General features: G+C 34.6%; 1 protein-coding gene across 7 annotated transcripts in view; it reads left to right on the top strand.

The window, feature by feature from the left end:
* TTBK2 (tau tubulin kinase 2) overlaps positions 1–16,741 on the top strand; it is a 103,843-nt gene that overhangs the window by 24,851 nt on the left and 62,251 nt on the right. For 6 of the 7 annotated variants that reach the window (XM_042790846.1, XM_042790845.1, XM_032984609.2 and 3 more), the window contains exons 2-6: positions 1,339–1,498; positions 6,850–6,997; positions 12,502–12,575; positions 13,578–13,718; positions 16,103–16,207. In XM_042790846.1, the coding sequence (XP_042646780.1) occupies positions 1,430–1,498; positions 6,850–6,997; positions 12,502–12,575; positions 13,578–13,718; positions 16,103–16,207 (537 nt within the window). In that variant the 5' untranslated portion in view covers positions 1,339–1,429. Of the gene's footprint in view, positions 1–1,338; positions 1,499–6,849; positions 6,998–12,501; positions 12,576–13,577; positions 13,719–16,102; positions 16,208–16,741 lie in introns of those variants that run through there. The other variant, XM_032984610.2, reaches the window with a different exon arrangement.

The raw sequence follows: 16,741 nt of genomic DNA, 5'->3' as shown, positions 1-16,741 counted from the left end.
TTTGTTTGAATTAAACCAATTCAGACTACATATTCTGAATGAACACTCTTCTACAGGGATGTAATCCTCTCTAATTTGGTATAAATTTAGATCTTCAACTGATCCAGATTAATTTTTCTCCAGAGGGGATTGTTTTGTTTGGAGTTGGTTTAAATGTCAGAATTTACAATTGAAGCAAGAAAGACGTAAATGAAATACGAAAAATAAATATGAAAGAATGTGAAAAAACCACCACAGTTACTGTCATGTCAAGTGAACATCTGTCTTAAAAGCCAGGTTGTTCAAGCAGCAGATTGTTTTGTAAAAAGCATAATTTAGCCAGCTTGGCATTTATCCACATGGAAGGGCATACTGTTAATTTAAATCAGAATGGCTGTACCAATTTTGCATACCATTTGTGTGTTGATTCGGGAAAATTTTTCACTTTTAGTTTACGCTATTTTGGAGTGATAGAAATAAACCCAAAGCAAATATGTTTTTGAAGAGTCTTATCAGTGTATGAGAGAGTTTATACAAAGAGTTACACTTATATGGTTATACCCATGTAACACATAAGCACAATTGTAGAAGAGTTTCAAACAATTGAAAATAAGCTTTTAATTGGTTGTGGTAGTTGCTGATGGGAGCTGTTATGGGTGGATTAATCTCCAAAAGACAAATTTTTATATTGCTGTATAAAATTCAATTTAGAGATGATTGCCTAAAGCCAAAAAAAATAAAAAATTAAACTGATACAATTACACAAGACAAGTTGTTTTTTTTTTCCTTTAGCTATTTGTACCCTGACATAAACCAACAAAATTGTACTTTAAACATATTTAATCATAAGTAACCCTAGCTATGTGAAATGCATTGTAAAATTTGGAATAGTCTGTATGCAGTGCAAGAACTTCAATTACAATTCCAATTTAAGTATCTATTTTTAATTTTCTAATTTTTTGGTTAATTTTACTTTAAGCTTATTATTATATATTACTATTAATTATGTAACCAACTATTTAGTAAATTATTAATTAGATTTTTAAAGTTGTTGTTATTAAAATTTAAATGTAATTATAATTTACAGCAATTTGAAACTGCCTGCAGAATGTGGCTGAAAATTTTTATATTCATTGCTACGGTGCTGAGATGGGGTTTGGAGGTTTGCGAGAGAGCTGGTTAAAAAAATAAGGAAGTATAGACTTGAATTTCTTTCTCTACTGGAAGTTGTTTGGCTAGAATCCCAACACTATGGGTTACAAACACCAGTTAGGGTGCAAAGTGAGAAACACAACTGTTGCTGTAGTTCATGTTACGCAGTTAATCACTGAGATCCCATGTCCTGCTCTGTTTCTGCAGTCGCTGGTTAAATGGAAGCCACTCCTGGGATCTGGATGGTTTCTACTGACATAGACTTTGTGTAGCAGCTCCATCGCGTCAGAGGGTTGCAATGAGTGGAGGAGGGGAGCAGCCTGACATCCTCAGTGTGGGAATCTTGGTCAAAGAAAGATGGAAAGTGGTGAGTATACCTTCCTGCGATTCTTTTTTTTTTTTTTTTTTTTTTTTTTTAAACGTATTTTTAAAAAGAAGTAGTTTGCACTTTGAAATCTGTTTCAAAATTCTTGTGAGATGTATTTTGCTTCATACTGATGTTAAATGGTGAATGGACTTTAAAGACACTTGTTTCTCTTATCCTACTTTAAAAGGAAGTTATATGGATTTAAGGTGGGCTTTTTTTCTGGTAAGGACCTAGGAAAGCTTTTAAATCCAGATTTAGTGCCTGTTCAGAGCACAGCTGGAAGAGTCCTGTTAGTATATTAAATCCAATCAGCCGGTGATTATGTCAGTCTGTTTTGGAAATCAGTCAGGCACCCTCTTGAAACTAGTCAGATTGTGAGATTTGTTACTTCTTATAGGAAGATCTTTCGGGACCTTAGTGCTCTTCCAATTAGAAATGATTTTTGTTTGTTATTTTGTAGCATAGATTTATTCCTGTCTGATTATTTCTATTTGATTGTGTGCCAGTATTGGCTTTACCATAAATAGCTCTGTTCCCTTTTGGTGTTCATATCCTTGATTTACATCTAGAGGGAAATAGTATCCATTTGAAACTATTTTTGCTGGGAAGAACAGGCTGATGTCTTTTAGTTCTTCTCCATTCCCTTGATCACTTCAGAATAATTTTGCTTGTGGATTTTTTTGAGATGGGGGGAAAAAAAAAGGGCGAAAAAAGCACCACTTCATAATAGAACATTTTGGGGGTCTCTGTGTGTTTAGTAGGCTGTGGATGGATACTGAATCACTATTTTTTGCACCATCTTTGCTTTATATTACTCCCATATGTCAGTATTTTAGTTAGAACTGTGAGAGCATAAAAGATACAGATTCATCATTCCTTTAAAATTCATACAGAGAAAATAATTTCAACTACCTTGTGCCCTATCCTTCATTTAAAAATGCAGGAAGCTGATACTAGCTTGTGTGGGAAACCCTTATATATCATTTTGTGTAAAAAGAACCTAAACATCTATCTTTGGAGTATAAGTATTTGTAAAATATTTTCTTATATTGTATCTCAGTGTTGCAGTAAAGTAAAAACTGAAAGCATAGTCTTGAATCATATCAAATAGAATAAAATAACATTATAAATAGATAACAGTATGCTAATATATCACTACCCACAAGTCACCCAGTTGTCTGATATGTGCAACAGTAATCCTGTTTTCTTCAGGTTTATTTTCTTTCCTTTGTAATGAAGAATGATGATCAGATTGGTGTCTTTTGGAAAATTTGAGAGTAGGCTGTTGTTCATTTCATGTGATTATACATTTTAACATGTATGTTTTCCAGATCAAGTATTACAGGTAGATGAGTGTCAAATATGGTCTGTGGATAACTCTTTAATTTCTTAACTTCTGTAGCAAACATTAAGGATTTCTTGATGTCATCTAAGGCGATATACTTCCTTCTGAAGTCAGGATGTCATAAGACAGTCTGCCAGCGGAAGAAAATAGCATGCAAATATTAGAATTTCCTTAGTGCTTGACATAAATAATATCATTCATACTGTTCTGTTAGGTTATGAAGTATTGAAGTTTTTTGTTAGTGTTCTTGAAGCAGTAGAGTACTTAAAAATTCCTTGTGTAGAAAGATGAGGTGATATAAGCCAGTGGACTTTTAAGTTGTGGTGACAATGAGTGCTGTTCCTAATTATCAGTAGTACTTCTGATTGTTCCTTGTGGAACTCTCCCAATATCCTGCTTGCTTCCCCCCCCCCCCCCCCCCCCCCCCCCCCCCCCCCCCCCCCCGAAGAATGGCAGTGCTGTAGTATGACTGCATGAGATTTTTGTTTTTTTTTTTTTTTCTTAAACTGGTTACAGCAAAATAAAGTACACAATCTGGAAGTTATGTAAAGATTTGCAGCTGAAATGCAGTTTTCAGAATTCTTGCTGTTCAGGACCTTGGTCTTTGTAATTGTGAAAACATACCTGGAATTTGTGGACATGAACAATTTCAAAAACCATGCTCAGTTAAATTTAATTTTAGCCTAGGTGTTCTTTAAGGTGGTACTATTTTGAAAAGTAAGCATAGAAGAGTCATTGTAAAATATTTTTTCCTCAGTGACACTCTCCCTTTCTACTGGTCTCTGTATCTATTAGCATTTGCTTTCATCCTCTGTCGATGCCTTTTCTCATCCCTCCTTTTTGCCTTTGAAACATGTAGTACAATCCTAACTTGGAGAGACTTGATTGTAATGATAATTGGCTTTAGGTAAGTTTAAGAACATTCAATATGCAGTGTAAGAGAAAGTACCAAGATAAAACATGTTGGAAGTGGTATGCTTTAGACTTGAAGCATACAAAGAGATAGGAGTTGAAGGGAGAATGGAGAGAATGAGTTTGGGGTGTGGGATGCTGAATGCAAAGAAGAGAAGCTTGAAAATAATGTGCAAAATAGGAGAATGTGGTGTAGGTGTAAATTAGGGCAACATGGTCCTTGTCAAGGTAAAAGATGTTGAGCAGGTGTGGCAGGAGGCCAGAATGGTTGAACAGTCAGTTCCTGTCTGAACTCAAAAGCAAACAGAAAGTGGAAAGAGGAATAGTTTGCCTTAATATGGAGTGTGTTGGTATGAGTGTATAGGGAAAACCAGAGCTCAGCTGGTGGTTGAAACTGGTGAGGGATGTGAAAAGTGATGAGAAAGGCTCTTACAGGCACATTGGCAGCAAAAAGACCGAGGAAAACATGGGCTCATAGCAGAATGTGGTGTGTAACCCAGTGACAAAGGTCATGGAAAATACTTTTTCTACAGAGAGGTTCATTTGTGCTTGGAATTATTGACTGGTGTCATTATTGGATGTATGTTAATGATTCTGGTGTACTCTATCTGTGGATAGAAATTGATCTGGTTTATTAGTGTGGTGGTATGTTTGGTTTTGTTTGTTTTTTTTTTTCTTGTTTTTTTTGTTTGTTTGCTTTAAAAATTTTTTTTAGCACACAATCAGAGAAGAAACAAGTGTCAGAGACAGTCTTTCTCAGTCTAACCATTTATCGAAGCTGGTAAATGAATTTATATGATAAACTACTGTAAGCTTGTATGGGGTGAGGGTGGCTCTGTCACCTCTCTCCTTTTCCCCTCTCACCTTTTTCACTATGCATTCTTGCTGTCTCCCTTGCGCCTGTACTATGCTGAAAATTTGTGTGCTTATGCTGAAACCTACAGTCAGATCGATGTCTATGTTGAACTGTTGGAGACCTGTTAATAGCTCAGAGCTCACACAAGGTAATGGCATTACCAAACCAAGAGGTGGAACAGAAAAGTGCAGACTTAAAATAGCGAAATTAGTCACAAAGCCATATATTTGACAGATATGCATAGATACACACACACTTTTTAAAAAATCTATATGCATATTTATAATCCTGTTAAAAGTTGCTTTATTTCCCAATATCTAGATGACAGATCTCTTTCCTTTCTGTTAGGACTAACGCTCTGCAAATATTAAATACATCTGAATGTAATCAAGCTATATTGATTATTTCATTGGAGTTGAAAGGTTTCTATTTCTCATGGTTTGTCATTATTTCAGTTAACCCTAAATTCTTACCTGAGTAGTACCTTAAACAAGTCATGTCTGAAGATGCAAACTTCTTGAGGATTTGCGATACTCTGTACTTAAACTTGTTAAATTCTTGAAACGTGTAGGTTAAAGAGTAACAGGCTTAAGCCTGTGTTGGTAGTATGCATGTTACGTGCTTCAGAGAAAGTATACGGACTGTGGAAAAGAGGTTGCATTTGCTAACAGCTAGTGTGCTGGTTAGAAAGAAATGAACATGTGGATTTGCAGTCAGCAGGTGTTGAACTAGAAGCAGATGTTCAGGTGGGTTAATTCTGTTGGTCTGGAAATGTGGTGTGCTGTCTGTCCTATGCACCTTTTCAAAACAAGCAACGAATTGGCCAGAAGCGAGTAATGTAGATAATGCAATGTATGTATCTTGGACCATATTTTCCTCATTCTAAAAATATTGAAATAGCAGTTGCTTGTGGTGGTAAAAGATCTTCAGGACAGAAAGTGCATGATGAAATACTGAGTAATGTAATTATACAGAATAAAAATTTCAAGTGATATGACTTGAAAAATGCAAGTAAACAATATGAGTATTTTATCTGTTACCTTCTTCCTTATTCTTAGGGGCCTAGGCTATTTTCAAAGTTGTTTTTCCTTCTCAGTCAGATAGCTGATTGTCTGGATTAGGAGACATTAGATTTATTTTCAGAATCTGAAGGTAGGTCAGCATATTGCTCATCTCTAGAACCCCGGAATGTTTAGGTGACATTTAATACAGTGTAGTTGTATAACCTTAGCAACTATGTGCTTTCAAATGACATTTAAAGAAATATGTCAGTTCTTTCAAGGTAAAATATAGTAAAAATAGAATATTGTGTGTTTCTTAGGGTAAGTAATTTTTGTCTCATTTTCTCTTTTATCAGCTTTAATGGTAGCTACAGGGGAGATTGCCATATGAAAGCATTACATGAAATAACATTGACGTTTTTGATACTGAAAACTAGACAGGTCTCTGTTCCCTGTGAACAGTTAAAGCAGATTGAAAATGCAGCAATTAATAGTTGCTCTGAATGCAGTGCAAAGTAATTAATATGCCAGAAGCATTCTTTTTATTTCTTCCTAACACAGATGAAACTTTCAGTGGTGCAAGTTTCTTTAGTATGTCTTTTAATAAGAATGGTGAACCATAAGTAAATGTGAGTAACATTTAAAATATGTGTTCAAAGATAATCTTAGCCATTTCTTATAGTTTATGATTTAGCTGTTATGTGTAAGTCACTGTATGTAATAGAAAATGCTGTCTCTTTTCACTAAGTCCAAGGAGTTTTATATCTTTAGTATTCAGTGTGCATATTTCTGAAAAAAGAAAAAGATGGCATATTTTTAAAATGTCACTGTGCATTTGTATTTGAAGGTCTCTAGGTAGTATGTGACTATTTGAGGAAAGACTTTATTCAGCATGCTGACTTTGGTCAGATTCATGCTGGGAATGCTAGTGCACTCTTCTGTTATATTATATACAAGAAGTTTGGTGCAGATGGAGAGCAGGTGTATTAACTTGTTTTCCTAGGATTCTCTTCTAAACTGTGGTTAACCATACCTTTGTAGATAATTCAGTAGCTCTTTTACATACTGAAGGATATGATTATCTTATTTTAAAATCTGTTAGTAATACAACAGCATTTGCAGTATGGCAGGCAGTAGAAAGAAGCATTGATGGTTTATTTCCTTTCTTTTCTTCTCCCCTCTTTTAAATCTGTTTTTGTTTTTGTTTTTTTTATTCTCCCCCACCTCATGAATATAGTTGAGGAAAATAGGAGGCGGAGGATTTGGAGAAATTTACGATGCACTGGACTTGCTTACTCGGGAAAATGTTGCACTGAAGGTCGAATCAGCTCAGCAGCCAAAGCAAGTGCTGAAAATGGAAGTAGCTGTGTTGAAGAAATTGCAAGGTAAGGCTGTACCCTGGATATGCCAGAAGTAGAATGTCAGTGTATCTGTCTTCTTAAAAAATCATTATAATCTCTATTTAGTCATAGTTTGAGTGAATATTCCCCATATTCTGCAGGTTATTGCTGAATGGTTATTAAAAGTGGAATAGAAGCTCTTTCAGCTTCTGAAAGTTTTGCTGCAATGAACCTTTTCTTTGAAACAGCATGACATGAAAATAAAAAGAACAAGAAAAAGATTGAATTGCTGCAAAACCCATGCTCAGCTCTAGTTTATTCTGGATCCATATCTTCTCTTTACCTTTTTTGCTTCAGAATTTGTTGTTAGCTTTTTATTTCCCCTTCTAAGATGGTCTCTTTTTTTCTTCACTATCTAGCATTGAGTATTTGTGGGTCCTTCACATGGCATCCAGGATATGAATATTTGTATTTTTTGCCTTTGCAAGTATTGCCAAGAATAATGCTGATGTTGAAATGGGAAACATACTTCAAAAACCCCACACACAAACAAACAAAAACCAAACTTTAAAATACTGTAACTTGTAGAAATATATTATTGGCATGTAGAGTCCTGAAATACTTTCAGGGCTCAGGTCCTTGATCATTCAGAATCACACCTTTGGATAGTCACTTTTGATGTACCTTTAACTACTTTAATGTCTGAAGCTATCGATACAGAGAAATACGGAAGGGCTTCTCTTCATTGATTTTCACAACATGAGATTATAAAAAGAAGGTTTAAAGAGTGACTTTTTCTTTAAAAAATATATTTTGAATCTGGAAGATTTTGACTAATACATCCATCCCTATCAGCAGTATGACTATTCCAAACTCTTAGTTTGAATAAAACAAAATCTGCATGACATATGGTGCTGCCTAATCTGCTGTAAAGGTCACATTGCAGCAGAAATTGACAGCCTCTATAGATTGAAGAGGCCAAGCATGTCATGTGTTACAGTGTTCACACATTGTTCCTATGTTTATGTCTTTTTAAAGAATGACACAAAAACATCTAATATTATACAGTTGAGCAAGGAGATTCAGGGACTGCATATTAGCTTTCTTTTGAATTTTAGAGTTTCTTGAGATGAATAGTAAATTTCTGTATTACCAACCATAAATTTAGAAACCATTTGTCAGGGTTCTTGAAAGAAATGATGTTAAAAGATAGTGAGTTTTGAAGAAACAAATACTCTGTAACTCCTGGGTTTTTATATTTTTGAAAACCAGTAATGTTTGCTGAAATAATAAAAAACTGATTTGTGAATAATTGCCATAAAGCCTTGCAGAAGTTATAATTCTCTTATCAGTCTTCCTCTGGGATTATAATTCCTTTAACAACCCAAGTCTTCCTGCAGAAGAGTCTTAGGTTCTACTGAATCATGGGAAATGCTGTCTAGATGAAAAGAATAGAATAATGGAACACCTGAGCAACAGATCCACTGAGGCAAATAATCCAAATAATGTATAATCCAAGTAAAGATCTTTCAGTTATTTATTCTCAATATTATTTCTCTGAGAAAACAATAAGCAGAAGTTTTTTATATAACCAGAACCCTGATTTTGTATGAGATCTTTAGAAAGAGCTCTTTTGACCACCTTCCTTATGAGAAAACAATCTAAATAATATTCGTTAATTTTAATCTCCTATTATTCTCTTGCACAGTTTAAAAAAGAAAAAAAAAGTCAGTGATTCCATGATAATAACACTAGAGGTGACCTTTACTCATTGCTGTGCAACTTCCACATTACAGTGTAACTGCTCTTGTTTTAGATAGGGAATGTTCTAGATGATCGGGAAAGTGACTGCAGTAAGAGATGGGTCAAGGGTGAACCTTTTGCATATATTGAGATTTATAGTTTGCACAGAGAGGTAACTTTACATGCATATATTTTCATCAATACTTAGAGGATTTTTATTAAAGAAGATTATGGTAGAGACCATTTCATGTTTTACATGAAATCTTGGTTCCTAGGAGCTATTTCCATTAATTTTTCTACCTTACTAAGTTTTTGGTATGCAAGAGCTAAAAATTTGAGGCAGAGAGAAAATCAAGAGAAACGGACAAAAATGGGGAGTAGAAAACAAATTTATCATTGCTTCCTGGAGAATATTTTTTATTAAATGCTTCATTTACCATGCGGAAATTTTTCTTATTTTTGGCAAGTGTTTTTTCATGCAGATGCAGAACAGGTGAAACTGTAAATAGTTCTTTTAGGATATTCTTGTAACAACCTTTGAATAGCATACATCCTCTGAGACCAACTTTTATCTTGTTCTTCTATCCCTTTTTGGCATGTGTGTGTGTGTGTGTATATATGTATGTATATAATAACTATCCTTGTCTCAAAGGGTTATAATTACTGTCCTTTTCTCAAAGGTTCTCTTACTTTCAAGGTGTTCTAGGTACCTTGGATGTAAATCAGAGGAAGGAATGTAATTGCCATGAAAATCCTTTTTCTTGCAAATATTTGGAAAGTTTGATCTATAAATAGTATGTAATGACAGACAGTGAGCTGACAATGACATTCAGAATTTTCTTGATGTGTGGATCCGATTTTTTTTTTTTTTTTAAATCATTATCATGTACTATTTCTGGGAAAATTATGAAGGAACAGGCTTTTAGGAAAAAAATAAATAAACAGGTGTAATAGGTCTCAAGCCAGCAAAACAGCTCTTCCAGTGTTTACTAGAGCTAAGCACGTTCTTGAGGTTATAAACAAGCTTTTGAGTGTTTCTGTATTAGAATCTTATTTCACAGAAACTGTGAAACTGAAATGAGAATAGCTGTTGGCAGAAGTGCAGAGATGTACTACTTGTATTATTTTTGCTTTCAGAAATTTTGAATATTAAAACAGTGTGGTCATTCATTGCAGAGGTGAAATGAGCCATAACTTTGTAGTTATGCAGCACAGTGAATGATGAAAAACTTCAAAGATTCTCTTTTGAGACCCAGTTCTAGCAAAACATGCTTAAATATGGGAGTAGTTGTATGACTGCTCTCTTAATTATGAAGGAGGAGTATGTTCACTGATAAGACCATTTATTACAGCTTAATCATCAATTGCCTCTTTGATTTTATTTTATTTTTTTTCGTCTGTCAATGATGCTGTCTCCTAATTATTGTTGTCAGGATACTGTTTAACTCTTTAAGCTCTGGTTTTGGTTTGTTTTTTTTGTTGTTGTTGTTTGGGTGTTTTGGTCTGTGTGTTTTTTTGTTTTTTTGTTTTTTTTTAAATCTGCTGCAACAGATGGTTGTTTTGTTTAATCATGTTGTTAGGCCATCTGTTTCCACAGTCAGATGGGAGCAGACAGATTTATCACATCTCACTCAGTGAAAGTGAGACTCACTCAGTTGGTTTCTGTCTCTCACAACCTTACGGACATCTCCCTCACTCATTTACAGCTCTCTAGCATAATTTCGTGATGGGCTGTGTCTGGTGTAGGCTGAAAAGCTAGCTGTAGTGATGCACTGCAGCCTGGGGAATGGCATGTAGGCTTCATACCCTCCCTAGGAAGCTTCTCAAGGGTGTAGTTCTTCACTGCAGCCTATTGCCATCTTCTCCCCCTGTTCCCCAGCCCTGTGGCTCACAGGTACAAGAAAGTACTGTTTTTTCATTGAAGGAGAAGGAACTGAAGGGATCTGCAAAGGTGTAGTAGGTGCGTATAGCCACACTGGAGTGGCGGAGGATCATGCTATATGAATAAGGTGTACAGGCCCTACTTCTGTCCTTTCCTGTTTCCTAAAGTTTTTGTGGAAGTTAGTGTCCAGAGAATTTACCACAGAACTGGACTTGCTTCTCCAGTTAAAATGGAATTTCACTGACCAAACTGAGTTTTGGACATTTACTGAATCTATAAGATGAAATCTGACTAAAATATGTTTCTCTGAAGATGTTCTTTCAGCATACCCACAGTGGCTGTAAAATGAATCGTAAATATTTGAGATGAGACTTCATTAACTGGAAACTGCAGCAATGAATATACAAAATTTAATCTTGACAAATTTGCTGCAGGTCCTTTTTCTTCATAAAATTATACTGTCTGTAATATTGCCTGTCTTACTTAAACAAATGGGTGGAAGGAAAAAGCGGAGGAAAAGCAGTCATACTTACAGTTTAGCACTTACGTATTTGCAGCAGTTGTAGAGATTTCTTTTAAAATAAATTATTTTGATGAATCCTGTACCATTTTCTTTGCTTAAATGGGCCTATGTGTTTTAACTGTATGTGGCAGAGAGCTTCCTGAGGAAACAATAGATAGGCAACCATTCTTCTGCCAAGTGAAGTGAGAATATTCAGAAGCTGTAGGGCTAAGTTTTAGGGCTTTGATAGAGCTATGAGTGCAGCAGTAGCAAAAAGTCCTCCCACATCTGAAGCTAGCAGTAATGGTGTTTTGAAAGCAGTAATGTTTTTTTGTTACTATTTTTTGAATTGCTTTTTTCCTACCACTTCTTTTTTTTTGTATTTATGACATTCTGGTAATCCTAAGGGTAAAGAAATTAATGAAAGAAATCTTAGGTGACACAAATTTTACATAGCTTTAGCAGCTACCTGTGACCATCAGCTTTCTTTTAGTTTTAGCTTCCATGGTGTCAGAAAGGAAGGTAAATGGCCTGAGGGACTTATACCCTACAGTTCCCTGTTTTGTCATAGAATGGGGCCATAAGGGGTCCCAGCTTCTCCCCAAGTCGATGAACACAGATACCAAAATGACAATGAGGTTGCATTCCCCATCTGTTTCCCTACTGCAGTCTTCGGCTTGCCTTTGTCTCTACCTGGGGAATCTTATGCTTTGATTTAGAACTGCAGGATATTAAGGAGATTATTTTTGATCAGCCCTCTTCTGTTCCATAGTTCACTCCTAGGACAGGAGGAGGCTTTACAAAAAATTGGCTTAAACCAAACTGTGATTTTAATTTTTTTTTTTTTTAACTACTACAATTCTTTTATCCTTGATTCAGTGTACCTGAACTGAATTTGTCTTCTGTAGCTAAAGAGCAAATATCATATTCTAGAAAAATATATTCATAACTTGGTTTAGTTGAATTACATTTTCTACAATTTCTTAATATAAAACATGACCCACAGGTAACTACTATTGTTTTCTTTCATCATGGCAGCTGCAGCTTATAGGAAAAGAGTAATGATGTCTAAGAATATTGTATAAAACAAGCCATCAGCTTTACAACAAAATAATCTTTTCCCAATCCAAAATGCCTCAAATTTATGGACATTTAGGTAGGCATGTTGTCATGCATGTTTTCTTACGGAAGAGTGATAGCTGTGGTAGGGCTGCATACGTTATGGGAGAAAACTTTTATTTAATTGAGGGTAGAACTGACATTGGTTTTACAGCTGTTGAACTGTGGGGGTGTGGGCCTTAGTTTATTAAAGATCTCTAAAGAAATATAACTATATCTTCCAGTGATTTGCTATGTATTTAAAGGAATAAACCACATAATTTTATTATTATTGGCTAATTAGCCGTTTTTTTTTTCTCTCAGGAAAAGATCATGTTTGTAGATTCATTGGATGTGGAAGGAACGACAGATTTAACTATGTGGTCATGCAGTTGCAGGTCAGTGTATCACATAGAACTCAAAGTTTACTTGTGTGTTTAGGTTTATTAGCCAAGCATATATGAAAATACCAGTAAAGTTTTAGAGGATGACAGATTAAAAAAACCTCACAGAGATCATGAACACATAGTAATGAGCAAACCTAAATTGAGCATTTCCTTATATCTTTGTCCTTTGATATCCTTTCCATAATTCTCTCAAAGGAGGAAGTTTGCATCCTCAGAAAAAACAGACTATTGAAAGAGTGAACTGCAATGTCTTCTGAGATAATTCACATTCCTTTGAAGTCTTCACTTGAAAATAGTCTAAAATATATTAGTCTGTGCATTTTTTTTTTTAAGTGAAAGTGAAAAAATACGCTTTGCAAGTAAAAGAAAACACTTAATTCACTTTACTGAAAGACTTGTTCCTGTGAAAAGGGATAAAATGGGTGATTAGCACTTACAGTTATGAGATTGTTGTCGTTTATTCCTTGGAAGAAGTGTGCTCTAGTTCATACTGTTGGTCATCTGTTATTTTGACAGACCAACAGTATGTATTTCCTGCATAACCTATTTTTTGTCTGTTTGGTTAAGTCATCTAAGATATACTGTATAATTAAATAAATGATATACTTTCCTTTAAAGAGGTGACGGTAAAGACATCTTTGTGAGCATTTTCTCAGTGGCCTTTTTTCAGGTGTGATGCAGATACAACATTAACTAATAGCGTATGTAATGTACTAGTCTTCTAGTAGAGATTAGTTTGGTCCATGTTATTTAGGAGTAGAAAGATATACTACATTCGTATTTTGAAAAATAGATTCTAAATTTAATGTTGGAGGTACTCAGGGACATATACACAGTCATTTAGGTGAGATGTGTTATCCTTCGATACGGAGATAAGTAATGAGAGTATTCCATGGTTAACCATGCAGCTAAAGAAGAAATAGGAAGACTTTATGCTATCTGTGAATCTTGGTGTAAGTATTTTTTTTATGAAAATATCCTTTTAATTTGTAGGGTCGGAACTTGGCAGACCTGCGTCGGAGCCAGTCTCGAGGAACATTCACCATTAGTACCACTCTGCGGCTTGGGAAGCAGATTTTGGAATCTATTGAAAGTATTCATTCTGTGGGATTTCTGCACAGGGACATAAAACCGGTAAGTCTGACCATTAAATCAAAAGAGGCAAATAATATGTGGTCATTAGATGGCTGCATAAGTAAGAATAGGTTCTATACTAGATGTTAAAATGAAAAAATGAGAAGGAACAGAAATAGAATGTTTATTCATCAGATAGGGCAGATTTTTTTTCTATTAAGTAATATTGGATTGCAACAACAATAACTTTGGTCTTTGTCATCATAATCTCCAGTTACTTAGGCCTCTTTGCAATTTTCTGTAGTTAAAACTTCCCACTCTTACCTGTAGCATCATGCAATCAAGAATATTTGTCACGAGATATTATATAATGAGTTTGGCTAATGGCAATTAATATCTTCATGTAATAAATCTAAGATAATAGATACTAACTGTAGGGTGTATTTATGAGATCTTTCATAGCAATTTTTTTGTATTTAATATATTTATAACAAACAAAGAAAGAAAAGATGGACTGTAAGAGAAAACTATTCAATTGCTTCATTTTGCAATTCTAATAAAATGAGCGTTGTCAAAATGTCATGAGAACAGTGCCTTCCCAATAGCATCATGCTTTTGTTCTTATTACTTTTTTTCTAGTTTTCTTTGAATTTATTCCTGAAATTGCATCATCTGTTTCTAATATTGCTCTATATTAAAAATATCATTAGAACTCTGACCTTTCAAAATTTGTAAATGAGGAAAAATAAACAAATCTTGTGTTTTCTAATAGATGCAAATATGACTGGATGTATCTGGCATATATATAACTAAATTTCCTGTCAGCTGAAGACGTTTACATAAAACCTCTGATAAGTTTGTGTGAATTAGGGAATTTTAATTTTCATCACTTCTTCCTTGCAACTTTTTATAAGACTTGTATTCTCTCTGACCCATCCCCAAGACTTCATTTAACAGGGAAAGGACACAGAGGAGGCAGTGAATGTCAAGTGAAATAGATGAGAAGGAGTTAGCTGGAGTGCAAAATTTCAGTGATGAAAACAAATCAAGTTTTGAATGGGAAATGTATTCCTTTATGCCTGGCAGGATGGATTGGTGACATCTTATTATCTAGCTGTATCTTGGAGTCTGTGGGCTCAAATAAGATGGACATAGAGAATGCTGTTAGGGGATGAAAAAAAACCCCCAAAAGTTAAATGTTTAGCTGGGATAAACAGCAGTGTGAGTCAATATATTAGAATCATAGAAGAAAGAATATTTGTTCCCCTTTAGGAGTTGTGTTATTACATGTTCAAATGAAGGCACAATTGCTTTCTAGCATGCAGTTTTCCTGTCTTGAAAATACAAGTCCATCTTGTCTTTTATTATGTATAGATTATGCTAGAATCAAGCTTTATGCTGAGCTAAACTCTTGAAATCCTTGGTTGGTTATTTGCCTTGTGATGAATTAGGCAATGCTGAAATTCTGTTCCATTTAAAAGTAATGTTGATCAGACTCATTTCAATTCATGGTTTCAATGGATTTTTACCCTCAACCTTTGACATTGAAGCAGCTGTGAATTTCAGATTTATTTAGAACAGTACTGCAAAGTAGTTTTTCTAGAGTTAATTGCATTAAGCTTCTAGCTTACTTAGATGTGTAGTTTCAATTCTATTTCAAAGAACTTGTTTTCAGCTTTATCTTTTTTTATATCATGTAATCCATTCTAAGGAGATTTGGTGGGGAGAGACTTGAACTGATTCAGCCAACATGTTCAAACATCATAAACTAGCAGTGTTGAAGAATTCTTTTTTTTTTTTAAAGGGCTAACATGGAACGTTAATCTGTAGAGGCAAATAAGAAAATTTACTGGAGCTTTTCAGCTCTTACTGTTGGTGGGGTGGTTTTTTTGTTTTTTTTTTTTTTTGTTTTTTTTTTTTGTTTTTTTTTTTTTTGTTTTTTTTTGTTTGTTTGTTTGTTTGTTTGTTTGGTTTTGGTTTTTTTTTAAGAACCCTGATTCTTCCCCCCTCCCATGAAGAGGAAAAGGCAGATTGCACCCCTTATTACGTATTCTGCATGTATGATATTAGTGCATTTGTTTAGATGAACTTGTTAGCCCCTAGTTTGGTAGGTTTTTTTGAAGTGTCCAAATCAAAACATACGAGTGGGTGACACAATTGGGAAATTCTTGTTAAAAACTAATATATTCTAAGTGACAAACTAAGACGACAATCTTTTTGGACCACATAGGCTGCTGTTCAGATATGCCAAGTTGGATATCTGATTTTCTTAACAGTGTTTTCTTAAAATTTAATGGGAGTTTAGTAGAACTGAAAATATGAAAGTAATGATAAAGAAGTAGAATGTGGGTTTTCTGAGATTGTGTTATTGCATTAATATGTGCACATATTGAAATATGTGTGTGTGTATATATCTGTATGTATATCTGTGTTTTTCTTCCTAGTCTAACTTCGCAATGGGACGTTTTCCTAGCACCTGTAGGAAGTGTTATATGCTGGATTTTGGCTTGGCACGGCAATTTACCAACTCATGTGGGGATGTCAGACCAGTAAGATTTTTTCACAGTTGTTAGTTTGATTAATTAAATATGGTAATATGCTGTCTTTTTTTCTGGAGAAGTATGGGAGTTGCATTGAACTGGTAACTGATCTAAACCTGACAAATATCATCTCAACTCAGAAATGCTATGTGATTTATTGACTGTATTAAAAGATTGGCAGTTGGGAATGAATCAGGTTTCTGATTTTTGGCTTGAAGCAGAGGTGTAGTCTATGATATTTTTGGATAATCTGTCTTGGTTTGGAAAAATCAAGCGACAAGTTGGTTTTGATTAAATATCAGAGGAATACATGAGAGCTGAATTTCACTTGGTATTATATATTGCATAAAAAAAAAATCTATGTAGGAGACAGAAGTCAAACACTAAGATGAATATATAATCTTCTGAAAGAGAAAGCATGAATAATTAAAAGAGTAATGGGACGCTAATTATAATATATAACAGGACATAGTTAAGTGTAGTTGCTGTATTCCCATGCGATGCAGTCTGAAGGCAGTTGTAGATAAAAGCATATCAATGAGG

This window comes from Tyto alba, unplaced genomic scaffold, assembly GCF_018691265.1.
Source record: "Tyto alba isolate M040663 unplaced genomic scaffold, T.alba_DEE_v4.0 Super-Scaffold_18, whole genome shotgun sequence".
NCBI classification, from domain to species: Eukaryota; Metazoa; Chordata; class Aves; order Strigiformes; family Tytonidae; genus Tyto; species Tyto alba.
The sequence above is the reverse complement of the archived record's forward strand: the minus strand, read 5'-3'. Positions and strand labels throughout refer to the sequence as shown.